At 39.5% G+C, this 18546-nt stretch overlaps 1 protein-coding gene across 4 annotated transcripts in view; it reads left to right on the top strand.

Moving 5' to 3' along the window:
• MAP3K7CL (MAP3K7 C-terminal like) overlaps positions 1-18546 on the top strand; it is a 73154-nt gene that overhangs the window by 35142 nt on the left and 19466 nt on the right. For 2 of the 4 annotated variants that reach the window (XM_087417844.1, XM_087417843.1), the window contains exons 1-3: positions 1016-1159; positions 6060-6168; positions 17756-17817. In XM_087417844.1, coding sequence (XP_087273970.1) covers positions 1112-1159; positions 6060-6168; positions 17756-17817 — 219 coding nt within the window. In that variant the 5' untranslated portion in view covers positions 1016-1111. Of the gene's footprint in view, positions 1-1015; positions 1160-1528; positions 1564-6059; positions 6169-17755; positions 17818-18546 lie in introns of those variants that run through there. The other 2 variants (XM_087417846.1, XM_087417845.1) reach the window with 2 other exon arrangements.

Raw genomic sequence — 18546 nt, 5'->3', positions numbered from 1 at the left:
TCAAATACACCTTGTTTGTGGCTGCTTGTGTGCCACAGTGGCAGAGATGAGTAGTTCCAACAGAGGTGGTAATATCTCATTTAATGTAAAACGTTTATTATCTGGCCCTTTACAGAAAAAAAACTGCTGACAATAGTTATAAGGGAAGACTGGTTATTTCACTATTATGACATTTCTTTTTTGGAGACTGTAGGCTGCATATATTACATAGCAGTGGAGAGCTAATTTCAGTGTGAGTGAAAATGTCTTTTAAACCATTCTCTAAAGCTGTGTATAAACATTAGTATTTCTTGTTTAACTTTACAAAACCCTGGGCTCATCCCAGCTCTACTGAGTCACTGCCATGGCAGAGCCTGGGAATGGGTATTTTTAAAAGGAACCCAGTAATCAGGCAAATTTGGGAAACACTAGCCTGGAACATACCAATTTTGCCCAAAATGCATGTTGAATTGTATCAAGAAGTTGAGACCACACTAATTGTGACAACAGTCTATACCATGAGCTACTGTGTGTATTATAGGCCACAACACAGAAGCAAGTCTAGAGTTCATTATTTGAAAAGCTCCCTGAATACTATTAAAAATAACTTTCCACATAACATTAAAAAAACATTTATTGCTGAAAAGAAGAAAACAAAAATTACATCTATTGCTTCTACCCAGAGATATATGGTTAATCTGTTAATATTTTTATGTACACACACAATCCTTTCTGGATTGAGTTAGCATAATTCTACTGAATTCTTAAAACACCATGTAATTATTTTGGGTTAAGTTGGAAGGGATTTCACTTGGGTTTCAGATTTGTAACTCTCTTGGAAGTGTTTAGATAAAGAGCCAAAAAATACATTGTTGCTCCTACGGGAACAGAACTGGTGAATATTATTATTTAAAACCTTGAATTTATATGATTAAACTTGGACAGAGCACATTTAGACTATTTAGATGTATTCTTTTTGTTCTTTCCTTGCTGTTATCAAATTATCCTTTAATAAAATCTTTTCCTTTGTAGCTCTTTATCAACTGGGCATCCACCATATCACTGTTGATGTCATGAGGATGGAGCCATTGGCATTGCAGCCCACACACTGGGCAGTCCCCAGGATTGCTTAATGCTGCTGGAGAATTCTCTGGATAAAGATCTATGCTGCATCTGTCAGGTGCCTTTGAAAATATCATAAAAGGCGATATTTCCATTGTGTTTAATTTCCATTTCCATCTCTGGGTGGTTCCCCAAGGGCTATGATGATCAGGGCAGAGGAGGAAAGTGCTACCTCATTCTGGGACTTTCCATTCTGAAGGATCAGTTTCACTGGAATCCAGATGCTTCCAGTCACTGATTCTCTTGGCAATATCACTACCACCACCAGCTTTTCTGAAGGCAGACCCAGGGGCTGATTTGGGACCCACTGTGGATGTGGTATCCACTTCCCCATCAGCACACATAACATACACAACTTTGATTTCCTTGAGGTTGAACTTAGGTGTCGTGGTAAGGATGGCTGGTATCAGATGAACCTGGATGCTAGACCATTGAAGAAAGTTATACCTTTGTCTCCTCTAAGCCAGAAGTTGAGAGTCAGACATTGTTAATGAAAAAACTCAATTGGATCTTTCATACAGAGTGCATCCTGGTGTAGTGGAAATAGCATGAACTAAAAATGAGAAAACCTGGATCCTATCCGGGTCCTTTATTCCATAATCATCATTGATCCTTGAGCCTGTTGCTTAAATTGTCTGAGTCTCAGTTTGCTCATCTGTCAAATAGGGATGACAATATTGGCCATAATTATTTTATAAGATTATTCAGAAGATGAAGAGCTAGTGGATGAGACTCTTGAAAAATTATAATGCATTATGTAAGATGATATTATTAACTGTAAAATAACATCAAAACAGTAATAATAATTCCTGGAAAAATTTGCAGTTAGAAATGCAAACAGGTTTATATGTGAGTGCTCCAATCATCTGAATCTATGCAGCTTATTGCTGTGTATATCATGACAAATTAGCCTTTTATTCATTAGATCAAGGAAACCTGCTAAGTCCTTTTACTTATTAATTTAATATTTTTTGAGCAGTTTTAGGTTTACAAAAAAATGAGTGAAAACCACAGAGTTCTTATATATCTCATACCTCTCATATATCCCCTCCTATCCACATTTCTCCTCCCTATTATTAACATCTTGCATTGGTGTGGTACATTTTTTATAACTGATGAACCAATATAGATACATTATTATTAATTAAAATCCATAGTTTGCATTAGAGTTCACTCTTGGTGTCATGCATTTTAGAGGTTTTGACAAATGTATAATGACATGTATTCACCATTATAGTATCATTCAGAGTAGTTTCACTGCCCTAAAAATCCCTTGTGCTCTGCCTATTCATCCCTCCCTCGCCTCTAATCCCTGACGACCACTGCTCTTTTTCCTGTCTCCATAGTTTTACCTTTTCCAGAATGTCAGATAGTTGGAATCATACAGTATGTAGTCTTTTCAGAGTGACTTCTTTCACTTAGTAATACACACGTAAGGTTCCTCCATGTCTTTTCATGGTTTGATAGCTCATTCCTTTTTATCACTGAATAATATTCCATTGTCTATATGTACCACAGTTTATCCATTTACCTTCTGAAGGACATCTTTTTTGCCTCCATGTTTTGGTAATTATGAATAAAGCTGCTATAAACATCTGTGTGAAAATTTTTGTGTGGATGGAAGTTTTCAGCTTCTTTGGGTAAATACTAAGGACCACAAATGCTGGATCATATAGTAAGAGTATATTAGTTTTGTAAGACACTGCCAAATGGTCTTCCAAACTGGTTGTACCATTTCGCGTCCTCACCAGCATTTGGTGTTGTCAGTGTTTTGGATTTTGACCACTCTAGTAGGTGTGTAGTGGTATCTCATGGTTGTTTTAATTTGCAATTCCGTAATGACATATGGTGTTCAGCATCTTTTCATATGCTTATTTGCCATCTGTATATCTTCTTTTGTGAGGTGTCTGATCAGCTCTTTTGCCCATTTTTCAAATTGGATTGTTTGTTTTCCTGTCGTTGAGTTTTAAGAGTTCTTTTTATATTTTGGATATGAGTCCTTTATCTGGTACATATTTTGCAAAGATTTTCTCCCAGTCTGTGGCTTGTTGTTGCATTCTCTTAATACTTGTTTATCTTTAATTATTTAACCTCAACATCACCACCCAACTATTTTAAAGTGCTATTAATATTCAGGTTAATAGCTTTTTTATCAGAGTTGAAAAACCCTACCGGCCCATTGCTAGTGACCATTGACTGGTTTTGCGGTCAGTTGTATTTCTAGATGGGATCAAGTCACTGAGCCCATCAGCCGCTCAACCTCAAACCTCAAGTTCTTAATGGGGATCATCGCTGCTACCATCTGAGAGTCAGCCTGCGGCCCGTCCAAGTTGGCTGGGTCTCGCTGAGCTGATTGGAGCTGCCGACATTTTTGCTGACTGGAGTCATGCTATCTTTGCCAGTTTGCTGGAATAGACACAGGCACTGATTGGGTCATGCTGAAGACATTCCTGTCTTGTGAAGCAAGACTGTTTGTATTTTAGGTTTGCCAGGACTAATGAATTAAAACATTTGGACTCGCCACAACTCGCTGTTTATCAATGCCTCTGACAGGAGGAGGGTTTTCTTTTGCTCTTGCTTTTTCTAGAAGCATGACAACATCCTGGCTGTTGGAGAGGCAAGGAAAGGAGAGAGGGGTTGTGGAGGGAAGAGGAACAGGGAGGCCCCGTGGGACGCTGGGGTCTGGGGGAGAGCAGGTAGCAGCGAGCCACCCTGACAGCTGTCATTGCTCCTCAGATTGTCAGTGGCTGCTATGTAGCAGGTGCAGCCTGCTCTCTTGCTAAGTCTCTACTCCACAAAGGCAACGACTGGCCAAGGCAGCGGCTGGCCCTGGATTACACAAGTGTAGACACTCAACCAAGTGAGGTAAGGCAACAGGTGTGAAAACCGAACTAAACGCTCGGAGCACCAGCAACTTAACCAAAGCTCTGTTACAGCCGAGAGGAGGAACCAGTGGTCCATTTCCCCAGGCGGTGTGATGAAAAGGCAAGTTGGTTGAGGGGCTCTTGTGGTCAACACCTCGTGGAACTCAAAATCCACCTCTCTTCGTTGCCGCCATCCTTTCAGAGGCAGACAGATGTTCTCGGTGGCGCGGAGGGGAGGGGCTCTGATTAGCTGTGTTTATCAATTCCATTTCCCGTTGCTGGAAACCACACCAGAGATCTCTACAAAATCCTGGAGGCAAATGTCCACCTCTTGTGCTTTATTTCTCGGTGTAGGGAAGCGTTGGGAGATTTAGCCAAAAGAGGAGCACAGCTTTTCATCCTTAGATGTTATGATAAAATGTTTTGATGATGGTACAGTGCGTAACAATAAGACTTTTTCTTTTAGCTACAACTTTGAGTGGATTTTTATTGTTTATTTTGTTAAATTTGGGACAGTCTGTTCTATTCCCTAGGAACAGGTGGCTAACAAGAAGGTTGACTCTAAGCAGATGAGACTACACAGAAATGTATGTCAGAGCTAAGATAAAACGAATCCTAAGTCGAGTAACAGCGATGTTCTACTACCCTTTTCTTACATCGAATGTTTCATGTTGCTACTTTTTTTCTAACTTAGAATGGCATGACTTGGAGTGCTGTATGGTTCATTGCTATTTGTATTGTTAAATGAATGGGCAAATACGATCCTAACTGGGTGGTAAACAGTTGCTGGTTTTTCTCCAAAACTATATTAGGTGTTTAATATAAGCCTGTTCTCTTTTCATACACTGGGTAAGATGATTCCATATGTATGTATGTCTAAATATATATGTGTGTGTATATGTGTGTGTGTATGTATATATATGTATGTGCATTTTCTTTGGCTCTATAAATAATTGTAAAAACAAAATTCAGTGTTCTAGACACTATTTTTAGATACAGAAAAGTTATGGGAAAAAGTCCGAAACCTTGCTATGAGAAAATATCCTGCTAAAGCAGTTCCCAGAATCTCGCTAAGGATGGCTAAAGAGATGATTTATTTTTTGCCATTTTTAGAGACATTTTTCCTTAAAATATCATTCAGAGTTTTTGGTTTACTGATTCCGTGAGAGAGAAAGTAGAGAGTTTAGGGGAAGCAAGACTAAAAATAGAAAAGTTAAATATATATAGTTAAATAACAAAGATATCATGTGTTTATAATAGTATCTTTTCCTAGTCTCATTGGACAAAAATGATCAAATATCTTAGTTAAAATGCATTTGGGCTAATTCTATTCTTATAGCATAGACATGTTCATGTATTTTTTGCCCATCCCAACCTATCTTATCTGTAGGATGTTTTTCCATTCATTCTATCTTGGTTTGTTAATTAAATGATAATTTAATAGGTGAAATAGAACATCAATAGGATGTTTTTAGGTTTTATCTTTTGCTTGTGTCATACATTGTCAAGATGTACAACCTTAGAAATGTTAGATAGATTTACAGGTAGTTAATCAGATATTTAAAGCACATCATATTCGTAATATAACTATGGGGTATTTTTAAATAGTCTTTGGTATTCTTGAAATGATTCTATGATACTCATTCTTTACTGCTCCCAGATCAATAATTCAGATCCGATTTAGGCTCTTGAGTGTGAAAAGCTAGTCTAATCTGAAGCCATCTGATGCCCTGGTAAGACTTCTTTACCTCCCTCAATTAAAAATTAAACACTACACAAGACCTTGAAGGGCCAGAGTTGGGCTGGTCAGTGTGAAGGGATACTAAAAAAGTGAGAGCAGTGGAGATTTTGCTCCATCTTGTGTATTTCATTCTAGATGTATATTTCTAAAGCAATTTTTCTATAAGCCATGAAAGTAATTTATAATGGGGTAGGCAAATACTTTCAATGTAGGGAAAGAAAGCTAGGAACTAGGAGTATCTTTAACATGAGAAATCAATGTTTACTTACTTTCCTCTCTAATTTCCAAGGGCACCTGAGTATTCAAGGAATGACCTTGGGTGAAGTGACAACAGCTCTCTCTTTTCCCTACAGCTGGAAGACCCAGGGGAAGGCCAAGGCGCAGGTGCCCACATGATCAGCACAGCCAGGGTACCTGCGGATAAGCCAGTACGCATCGCCTTCAGCCTCGATAATGCCTCAGGTATGCTCTGCTCCGAGGCAAAGAGCCACCTTCCTGCCTGCCCCTGTTTTACCATCATCTTTTCTAGTTCCACAAAGGGCATTTAAAAATGCATGCCTGGAAGGACCTAATGATGGGGAGTGTGATTTTTCATCATGCATTGTTCGAGTGTGGCTTCCAGAAATGCCTCTGGTGATGCTTCCCCCATCTTCAATCCTTTGGTTGTTTTAGCACATTTCTTCTTCTTTTCTACTTTCCCCATTTTAGCTTTCTTTTATTATAGAATTTATGGAGCTGTAACAATTTCTAATGATAGCAAAGTATGTCATTGTTAAGACTGCATGAGGAAACGTTTATTAAGAGTTGGCAGTTGGTTAGGTAATATAAAAATATCACTGTCCTGGTTCCAGCAGCATTTCCTGACGCCTGAGTTCCGAACGCTGTTTGCTCACTGGTGCTCCCACACTTCCGGCTAAATAAACAGACTTCACCGGGAGTGATGAATGGGACAGGTGAGGTGGACCCTCTCAAAATAGTAAGGTCTGAGGTGAGGCTGCCATACTTAGAGCTCCTCATCATGGCTCCCCTCAATGACCTCTTAACACAGATATTGAGTTGCACCACCTTTGACAGGGGACTTCAGGCGGTGTGAGGTCACAGTAGTAAGGAATGGAGGCTTGGATCTCTGCCACTGATGTCAGCCTTCGCTCTCGGTCTAATGTCATCTGTTAAAATCATATAAGACATGCTCAAAAACATTATCGTTTAAACCTTGGGTCTTTTGAGGACCAATTCTATCTATCTATCTATCTATCTATCTATCTATCTATCTATCTATCTATCTATCTCTGTCTGTCCGTCAGTCCATCCGTCCGTCCATCTGTCCATCCATCTACACATACATACATTCATCCAACCATCCATTCATCCATCTACCTATCTATCTATCTATCTATCTATCTATCTATCTATCTATCTATCTATCTATCTACTTACCTACCTACCTACCTACGTGTTTTTCTACAATGCTCATGTAGTGGTAACACTTTAAAAAGTAATAAATGAAAAGGGACCCAAAATAGTACAAAGTAAGGATCTGGGCTCCGTGAAGTCTGACCTTATACAGCCACTTCAGGCTTTACTATACCAAGTGATTATGGTGGTGACACATCTATCCCCTGGTTTCCTGGGTGGTGCACTCCTCAGTGGAGGATTTATTCTAGAGTGGGAAGAGGTGAAGCCTTGACTCTTCATTATCTGTTCTTCCAACATGCTTCCCACGGCCTGCTGTTGTCCTGTATTCCCACTCAGAGGTTGCCTTGAAAGACAGTGGTGAAGGGAAATCTCCCAATAGGCAAACCAGTCCATCCCAACATTGAAATGACAACCAACATTAATTGCATTTCTCTTTTGAATTAGGTATTCTTATACATTATTTCCGATCTTTAAAATAACCATGCAATGTGGGCATTAGTAGTCCCAATTTTCAGAGACAGAGATTGAGGTCCAGAGACCACACTGCTCGTAAGTAACAAAGTTATGATTTAAACTTAGATCTCTAGACTTGACAATCTGAACTCTCTTCATTATTCCATGCTGTTTCTCTAAGAAGAAAAAGAAAAGCCCCTCCTGTTTTTATGCATCTCAGAAATGCAAGATTTTGAGAAATAGTCAGTGCTTGAGTGGCTAGCTCTCAAGACAGACACATGAAAACCCAAAATCCAGGGAGAAAGAAGATGTATAATTTTCTTCCTTGTGTTCATGTCCCACATGGGCAGAACAAGTCCTGTTACAATCAATGGCTTTTCAAAGAAAATTTCAGTATATGAAGCTTGTTTATGCCAAACAATATTATTATATCATAATTTTGGATGAGACAAATAAATGTACTGTTCCTTCATCTTCCTTTTAACAGAATTTAATTTATGTACAGAAAAGAGCCATGGAGAGGTGAATCTTGATCTTTGGGCTGCATGAATAGACTCTTCCTTGAGGTACAAGATGTATGACTTGTAATTAATTTGCTGCCATCCTTTGAACTGTCTTGGCCTCTGACTGGGAGCCCTTCATGTTCTTCATCAGTCAATTTAGACTGATTTGTTTTAGTCTCTTTCCAATGTCCTAACAAATGTCCTAATGCTCACTTTTGAAATTCATGGTTTTTGAAATGGTAGCTTCACAAAGTGATTGTCATTTATTTCAAGTAATTCCTACCTTCTAGTTCTACAAAAAGATGCTTAGGAAGCCTTATGAAGAACCTACCAAAATTAAAAAGTATTTTTCTTGTGATGGACATGTCCCCATATCTCTAGAAAGGGTACTTAGCTAGAGAAGGAAGACAGGAGCTGAGGTTCTGTGTTTCTCAACCTTTCTTAAAATAATCACCTGAGAGCACTCATCAAAAATATATTTTCCAAGGCCCTCCTCCTGTATATTCTGATGCAGGAGGCCCAGATTGAGGCCCAGCAATCTGTATTTTTGCATGCACATGCAGTGTGAGTGCACAGAAAGATGGTTTGCAGATATCTGGGGCCACTCCCTCTGAATTCTTGAGCAAGGAGCAGATGGAACATCACACTGAGCAACACTTGCCATCACACACACTGTGCATGCCTTTTGAATTCCAGTGCATTCCAGACCACACATTTAGGGAGGAAACATCCTAGACTTCCACAGTAAATGGGGAAACTAAGATGAACTTTTGGGGAGTAATTCCCTATTCGTGGATTTATTGTTGAGGAGTAAGCAAAGTCCATGAGAAGAGACTTCTTTGCCTGTGAATGTTGACTTATTCATTTCTTATGAGCCTAACACAGTACTCATTCCTTCAGTTATGTTAGGACTTCGCTTTGCATATTTTTCTGAGATGATTTGTGTAGAGGTTAAGGACACAGGGCTTTGGAGTCAGTGAGGCGTGGTTTCTAGACCCACCTCCACCACTATTTGTAGTCTCTTGCTTAAGTCACTTAACTTTGCTGAACTTCAGTTTCCCCTAAGATGTGTGTAATAATAATTCACAGAGCTGTTGTAAGAGTTAAATGACATTATATAGGTAAAGCATTTGTGCTTAACACAAATTAAGTACTCAACTGGTCCCTGTGTTTATGATAATTGATTCTGGAGTATTAAGGAAAATATAAACCACTAAGCAGTTTTGTGTCCCACCTACATCTCACACTTCTACTTGATGTCAAGGTAGAGTTTATGGTATAACTGACCTGCAATTATTTAGGGACTAGTTGTCCAGTTGGTGGGTTCTGGGTATCTCTGCTTTTCCTCTTATCAATTAGTTCACCTTTACTTAGTATCTGTGCTTCCAGCACTCTGCCCAAGGTGAGTGGGATGTGCAAAAGACGACTATGGCATGATTCCTACTATGCATTTTATAAGGCAAAGGGATTTGGGGAAAAATCTGTGCCACCCAGAGCAGATGGAAACAGCTTTTTGGAAGATATGAGAGTCTACCTGGGGTTGAAGGTGGGTAGGGTACTGAAAGGCAGTGTAGGAGAGGTGCCTTTTCTGGGTACCAGGTACAAAAAAGGGAGCTAAAAGATGTGTACATCTTCTAGCAACTCCTCCTTTTCCCTCCAAACAGAAAGCATGAGCAAAACCTAAGAGTCAGGAAGAGCATGATCTATTCAGGAAATACTAAAACTCTTGTCAACTGGAGCAGAGGTTTGAACTATGGAAGAGTAACATGCTGTTCATTGAGCCCCGATATGAGCCAGGCATTGTGCTGGCACCTATGTAGAATATCTGTTTAGAAAGTAGTAGACTAGAATAGCCAAGCCAATCTTGAAAGATCAACAAAAGAGTTTGGATTTGATCAGAAGCAATAGACTGTCAAAAGTTCCTGAGCAGGGGAGTAATATGGTGAATATGGTAAATGTTCAATTGGTGGAATAGTTTGGAATGGGGAGAGATGAGAGAATGGAAGAGGCTTTTTATAATGGTATAGAGATGAAGTAATGAGAGCCTGGATTAAAGAATGGAATGGGATGACTGAATTCAAAGTACGTTTTGAAGGAAGGGTTCAAAGGACTTGGTGACAGAGGGTCCTGGTAGACGGGGAGTTGATCATCGTTCATTGATAGCAGAATGAACTATAAGACTCCAAGTAGACCGTGGACCTCCAGGGGCTTAAATAAAGGAAGAAAGTTTTTAGGAAGAAAAAAAAAGACCTTTAAAATGCAATCACCATTTCTAGCCTATCATCAGAACCCTTCATCAAGTAACACTTAGCTAACTGCAATTCCCAGAGTCAGAAATGCCTGTCTTCAATAAGCTAATGGTACGATTGGCATTACATCCAAACTGGGAATTCCAAAGAGTTAACTTTCTAAATTGAGACCTTTGTGGAGTTAAGGAGAGAAATATGAATCCCCCCTCTTGGGTTAGTAGAGAATCACTGGCTCTTTTCCAATTAGAGAGAATTTCGGTTGGACTGACATGAGGATTTCATGTTAATTACTGGAGCGTTTTCTTTATCTTCAGTGGAGCTAAAATCTGGCACACTCTTATGTAAATTTAGACCTTGGCTTTGGGGTTCTTTTTTTTTTTAAGTTTTTAATTTTTATTTAGAAAGAGTAGCTTTCAGCATTTTGTTTTGAAAAAATTCTTCCAAGCTATTAGAATTTTTCATATCTGGGCATGAATTAATCATATAACATTTAGTTTAAAAAAATCCAAGACCCATTGTGTTGGTGTCTCTTTTAAATAATACTATTTTCTCCTCACATATCAGCGTGTTTTGTGTTGTGGTGGGAATTATGTGGACTAGCTGAATTAGCTACCCTTGAATCTAATTTAACTGGGTGTTGTGTAAATGTCTTTTGCACACTTGCAAAACTGGCTTTCAGCAAAATTTTGATGCAAGTGAAGTGTCTCTTGTCATTGTCCCCTTCCTTCAACTTTTTCTGCCCTTGGTACTTTTTGGTATTATTTCCCTCTTTCTCCTCAGAGCCCCAAAATTTCCATGCTCTCAATCTTTGTTCTCCAGAAAGATTCTGGAAAACCTCATTCACACTAAGCAATAAGTGAATATTGAGGTTTACTTTTTTATCTCTCTCAGCGTGTTTTTTTGCATACCCACAGGGGAATCAGTAGGAAGTCAAGTGATAAAGTTCCCACTGGACTTTTACCAATGACCTTGGTAAGGATGGCATTTGGGGAAACAGGGGCTGGGTGAGCCTTTTGGAACTCTCTCAAGTCTCATTCTGTCCCAACTCTGACCCTACCTTCAAAGATGCCACAGCATGCAGTGACAATGATCAGTCGAAACCCCTCGTGAGTGGGGTGGCAGTGAGGATCTCCTATATTTACATCCTTTACAGAGCACAGAGTTGAAAACTATAGTAGAAACTTAATTATCAGAGCCTATAAAATCAATAATCCAATATCTATAACCACTTTGAGTTTGTTATTCTGATATCAATGAAGATTCTTTGAGATACAACTGGATTTATTGGTTGGAATCTGTTGCTTAAGGCAGTAAAGGAAGGCCAGAAAGGAAATGAATGCTTATTGAGTAGCTGTGTGCTGTTACTTGTACCATCTCGTTAATTTAGCACTGGGAGCAACTCTGCAGGAAGATGTTATTATACCCATTTTACAGATGTGGCCCGTTGGCTAAGGGAGGTTAAGTAACTTGCCTCAAATCAAGCAGTTAATAAATAGTTAGAAGGGATTCAAAGCTAGGCCCTTGGGGCTGTTTTTACCTTATTCCCCATTTGGAGGTAGGGTCCATGTAATAAGAGAGAATCCTGGATCTTCCTGACAGCAAAGAGCTTCCCCAATGCTCATGAGAAATGAAGGAAGAAGGTTAGTTCTGATATATTTTTATAGAGTAGGAAAGAAGAAAAGGAGAGGTAAATTTTATTTGGTGGTGGTGCTGAGGAATAAATGTACTTCCGAAAGGCTCTTTTTGAAGATGTTTCTGGACGAGTATGTTATAAGCTGAATAAGTAAAAATATTCTTACAAAAGGATGAATCAATAAGATGCACAAAATGATAGCTACAGTAATAGTGACTAGATGAATGTTTCTGAGAAACATAAAACCTGTCTTTAAACTGAATCAGAGCTCTCTGTGCAGAGAAATCATTCAGTCTATTTGATGTATGATCTTGTTTGCCTGATAATTTTAGATACTGGTTGAGATAACATGGTGATTATTATTGATTATAAAGAACTGACAATCTGCTAGGTGTCACACTAAATCTCTACCAGTATCCATATTTGTATTTATATCCATATCCATATCTATATCTATACTTTTAAATTTATGTGCCCTGAAAATCCAATGTGCATTAAAGAATTCATATCTCTAATGCTTAATAAGCAGGGAACAAAGTTTGAAAAAGCTTTTGATGTGTCTCAAAATGATGTGATGCTCTAACAAGAACCTAGGTATCTAGAAATTTTTAAAATTTTTTGATATATTAGTAACGTGGCTTGGCAACCTTATATCATTTATTTTATTTCTATAAATAAAATATTAATCTCAATTTAGATTTAAAATGAAAGCACTCAAAGACTTTTCATATATAAGTTAAATTTTTTTGGACAATATTTCATATAGAAAGCGTTTGCTTTGATAGGGAAGTAAAAGGGAAATGCTTCTTAAATTCAGATGTAAATGAAGAGAATAAACCCACAGGACATGAGGTTGTGGCTGCACCAGGGAAATCTCCCTTAGATGGCATGGGGAGAATTAAGTAATTAGAGTCAGTGATATTCACCCTACCTGTTCTCTTTGTATCACTCAGATGATGAAGAGTAATACTCTCAACCCCTCCATTACACACATACCCACATATGCACATATGCGTACACAGGTGCCTTGTCTCCCCATTACCCCATTAGTTTGGTTGATGGTGAAAAGGAATGGAAAGTAAACTCAATTATATTAAGCATTCATTATTATCACAGATTATTTCCCATGTACCGGGATTTAGGCTAAATGATTGACATACGTATTCCTTTACTAATAACAAGTTTCTGAGACAGGGAATATCATGCCCATTCTGCAGAGGAGAAAACTGGGTCTCAAAGAGGTTACATTGACTGTCCATATTCACCCATTAAAAAGAGCTGACCTGAGATTTAAATGCAGGTCTGTCCTACTGAATGTTGCACTGACCCGCTGTGCCCTTAGTGGTTAGGAGCCTTCATAGGCAAACAGTTCCCAGGAAAGTTTTTGCATGAGCCTTGGCACTGTGGCCACTGCCCAAACTCACTTGCCCCTTAAGTATCAGTTTGTCCCTCGGTGCCTTGAAGGATGGTCTCCAGGATACCAGCAATCAGGTCATCCTGCAGGCAGGACCAACTACATAATTTGTGGAAGCATAGTGCGAAAAATGCGGGGTTCCTTGTTCAAAAATTATTAAGAATTTCAAGACACTATAGCCAGAGCATTAAACCAAGTGTGGGCCCACACGGGCGAAGGCCTCTCTGTGCCTGCACGGGTGCATGGCCATGAAGCCGGCTCTGACTGCAGGCAGTGTAGACAGACTGAATGGATTTAAGGGCTGCCTGTTGAGTTCTTGGTTGGGGAGTGTGGTGGGGCTTGGGAAAGTCCTCTGAGTGTGGCTTCTCCCTCTTTTGAGGTCTTCTCTGTGTGGATTTAGAGTTTCCCAGCCTAGACTCCAGTTATGTCTAAGATGGAGATCACAGTGCAAGGGAGAGATAATTGACTCCAAACTCCAGGCAAGATGTTGTCTAGAACAGTGGTTCTCAAATGCTGGTTTGCAGACCTGTTCTGACTTTGATGAAGTTTTCACCTCTCTAATGTAAAACAAAAGAAATAAGGACACGGCAGCGAGGTTTTTGTGTGTGTGTTTGTTTTTGTCTATATAGCTAAATTTATCCAATATAATGAATGTTCTTCTCTTCTAAGATTATGGTTGTCTAACGATTTTGGTGTTGAAATGTTCTCCCTGTCATAAAGAGATACTAATGATACACAGTAGTTGTTTCTGAATCATCTTCACTAGCTGAGTAACAAGTTGGGTTCTCTAAGGCATGATTCCCAATGTTTTGGGGAAAATTTCATGGGCTCGTGAAATATAAAAGAGTAGGAGCTCTTGGATTAGAAGGTGAGGAAAAGCAGAGGGGCGTGGTGAAGAGCTCTGTGCTGCCAGACACCCCTTAGTCTTACGAGACTCCTTTCCCTTCTTGGGGACCCTTGTCTTTTGCTCTACACTGAGAGTTCTGGACCAGATAATTCCTTAGCCCCTTCCAGCTCAGCATTCTCTAAGAACTCTGACTGCATAGCTCTCGTTGCTCAACCACAGTGAGGATTTGGATTACAGACCCAATGGGTCCCACTTATCCGATTCATGGAGAAACAATTTCAGGAAATCTGAAACAGAATAACCACAAAAACAACCCAACAGCTGCTCAATAGATGCTGAGACGAGCCCATCATAAAATGTACTATGGCATGTCATAACGGTTGGGATACCAATAAGAAAGTTCTATCTTAAGTACCATTGACTTAGTTACATCATGTTTGCCAAACAGGCAGTGAACATCTGCTTATTTAAAAAAAAATTCCTCTTTAATTCTTTCCTTTATATTTTATCCTTTAAAAAATTCACTAGGATATGTTTTGCTTGGTCCATCAAGCCATTTTGAAAAGGAAGCCTATGAATTATTTCCTTAATGCATTAAAAAATATGATAAAGTGATTTGCCAATTTGGCATAGAGCCTCAGTCCCTGCCTTACATATAATAGGCATTCAATAAATACTTGGTAAATAAATAAATTTTAATAAAAATGTACTTGCATTCTAATTCTGTCACGTTATAAACATATCTAGCAACTGCTCTCCCTTTTTTAAAAAAAGCCAAATTTGCTGGGGAGGGTCTCTTGCATAGCTACTGTACAGTCTATTTGGTGCTTCTGAATTGTCAAAACAAACTTAACTGCTCCCAGGAACTCCGATCCAATATCACTGTCAAAACGTTTTACAACGATTCAGCCAAATGTTTGTGGAACAGCTGTGCTACTGGTCTGCCTGAGTCATTTTCCTTCTTTCGTTTTGGCCCAATCCTGTGATTCATCATTCTGCTTTTAGAATATTTGCCTATTTTTAAAACCAGTCAAAGAAGGCAGCCACTGCTTAAGAGTAAACACACCACATGTCAACTTGGGGCAGCTTTGTAAGCAGCTTTGCAAGCTCTGAAATTTCTGGCTGGCAGAGATGCCAGCTCAACCAGATGGCATTGAGGGTGACACGCAGGACTGGCTCTCAGACTCAGTAGTTTCCTTACATCTGTCTTTGGTTTTCTTGTTTCAGCTGCCGTTTCCTGGTTGGATTAATCTGACTTGATCCATTCCTTCACAAAAGTCTTACTTTTATTTTGCTTGTCTCTCTAAAACATCCATTATATGTTTGTTTCTATGTCAATCATTTAGATTTTTTTTTTTCAACTCAAGGAATCCAATCTTAAGCTTTACTTATCAGCCAGGTCACATATATATGACTCTACATGGTGTGACTATAAATAATGACATACATTTCTATAATGGGCTTTATTAATTCTGGGTCACACCAGTATTTGCTATTTACTTTACTATAGTAAAGAAAATGGATAACTTTTTTTCTTTCTTTTTTATAATTGAGGAGGAAGGAGTGTGACTTCACAGGGAGAAAGGTGGATTAAGCCCAGGAAGCCTTGAGTACCTTTCCTGGCTGTCTTGGAATTCTAGAATGCACTATCTGTTCTGGTACTTTCCAGAAGTGGTTTCTCCTCCTTCTAATGAGTTCCTGCTCATCTGTGATTATTAGGGTTGGGATGCCAAAGTATAATATGTTCCCATTTACCCACACCAAATTGTCCTGGCCTTGAACTCAATGAGCTAAAAAAATCATGATGTGTGGGTTATTGATATTTTATTGAAGTAAACTTAAATGCACCTCAGACCAAAATCAGTTTACAAAATATAGGTTTTATAATAAAGGCTCCCTCTAAATGGTCAGTGGCAGCAAGTGAATATTTCTGTCTTTTGTCCAATTCTTTGCAAATGACAGGATGGATGTAAAAAAGCTACAGTATTTGACAGAAGTTGTCACGCCTACTCTGAGTAGGAAGAAAACATTCAAAGGGCCTGGGGATTGGATTCTCCTTGTTTCCTCTTAAGACAGTCCTCTAGCATGCTGCAAGCATCTTGGGAAGATTTCCCCATTTCTACTTGCTCTGTGAAGCTAAACAGTGTCAGTGGACCCATAGGCATCCATTGTCTGTCACGGGTACAGGAACAAATGGGTTCAAATTCGGTGAGGCATTGTCATTGTCTTAAGCCAGTTTTAAATGGGAGTGTTACTATACTACTCTTGATGAAAATATACCAGAGGCTATGAAGATACGTGACCCTTGAGGTGTTTGGCAGAGGTTAATACTGTCCTTGTTTGAATTATCATTCTGGTGATTATTTTTGGCGCCTTCAAAGAAATGTAATCCGTTGCTGGGAGCTCCTTGGGTGCTGCATTTTATTCTGGAATGTGCTCTCCATGCGTAAGGAGAGGATACTTGCTTCTGCACTGTGTATGGCCCCTATCACTTCCTCTATTTCAAACAGAACATCAACAGCTTTCAGAAATAAATTTGATTTTATGGTAGTAAGAACATAAAAACCATTATCTTTCCTTTCTTTATTATAATTTAAAATAGCTTTGGTTTCTAATTATTCTTTTAGCCTGTATTTTGTCTTATTCTCACAGTCCTAGGGCCTGGGTTAGGTGTTGTCAACAAGGAGGGGATTGGAAATGAATGACCACTGGACCTGCAGAGCCAGAGTCTGCCTGGAGATATGGTGGGGCTGTCCCCTAGTGCCAGAGCTGGGTCGGCAGGATGTTCTTGAAGAGATTTGGGGGTGACTTGGATATTTTAGGCCAAACTTCTCTCCGATTTCCTCTGATGCTTCTGAGAACTGCATCTTTTCATCCAGCAACACCTGCCTATTGCCAGGCAGTCAATTTATGACAGAACTGCCCGGCTCCCTCCGCTCAGGCTCTCCCGCATCAAGGCAGTGGACTGAGCCCCAGGTTGGGAATGCTGCTCGTTACCCACTGTAACCCAGAACGAGGCTCTGGTTAACTGCCTGTGAGTGGTGGTTTGTGTTAAGAGCAGTGGGCAAAACTATCAAAGCTTGCCACCGTTAGAGTAATTCAGAGCAGAACTAATGCTTCTATTTTTCCCTAACACGTTCTTCTGTCCCATTGAGGTTGTTCTGGTTGCCTCATTAACACCTTGTTAAAGCACTTTCCTGCATATCATATTTTTTGGTTTTGGCTCAGTAGGAGTATTGAAAGACAAGCAGTACTTCTTAACTGGAGAGCTACCAGACTGAGCATTTGAGGATGCTGACACTTGTTTGCAAAATTTTGGTCAGGGCAGCTAAGCTCTCTGTGCTTCTGTTTGTACTGATAATGAGCAAAATTGTCTTGTGCATTCTATGTGTCCCCAAATGAAGTGATGGGAATAACTGAAGCAGTATATACTGATGGTTTAACTCCGCAAGTCTAAAGATGGTTTAACAGTAGGACAACTCTTGTGAGAGAAAGGACTCTATAGTGAAGAATCATTTTATTTTCATGTTTTAGATGATACACCTCCTGAAGATGCCATTCCTCTGGAATTTCCAGAATTAGAACAGCATCTACAGGTAAGGATTCTTCTAGAGCCTCTCTTCTTTCCTCCTTAGTTTCACAAAATATAAATAGCTGAGGAGTGGCCTCACTGGGAGAGACTGATGTGGACACAGAGAGGTGAGCTTTCAAGTCATCAAGGTTGCATTTCTAGAGCTCCAAAGTCAGGCTGAATCATCATACAACACTCCTGTATGGTTATCCAGCAATAGCACCAGAATATCAAGAATTTATACTGTAAACTAGCTCCCGCTTCTGAGGAGTTCTGAAGCCCGGGAACAGGGCTGGTCCCTGCTCTTCTTTGCTGTGGACATCTCTGAGCATTGCAAGTTTGACCCCTGGGGGTTAGAGATTACATAATAAACTGTGCAGAGGAGATTTGTCTTGCGTGGCAAGATTTCAGAATAATCTTCCTTTCTCTACTCTGCCCTACCCCCTCCCCAGTTCTCTGACAACTTTTTTTTTTTTTTCCCTGAGGAAGACTCACCCTGAGCTAACATCCATGCCAATCATCCTCTATTTTTTAGTATGTGGGCTGCCAGCACAGCATGGCCACTAACAGAACAGTATAGGTCTGCTCCCAGGAACCAAACCAGGTCAGCCAAAGTGGACCAGGCTGAACTTAACCACTAGGCCACCAGGGCTGGCCTTCTGACAACTTTTCATAGAATATAATTACTTTAAGTTAAACTTTCTGAAAACTGTCTGATTTGACCCATGAGAAAAATATTTCATATGCCTAGTTT

The sequence above is a fragment of the Ceratotherium simum genome, chromosome 27, assembly GCF_057802395.1.
Source record: "Ceratotherium simum simum isolate JZ-2026a chromosome 27, ASM5780239v1, whole genome shotgun sequence".
Taxonomy (NCBI): Eukaryota; Metazoa; Chordata; class Mammalia; order Perissodactyla; family Rhinocerotidae; genus Ceratotherium; species Ceratotherium simum.
This window is presented reverse-complemented; position numbering and strand designations above follow the sequence as displayed.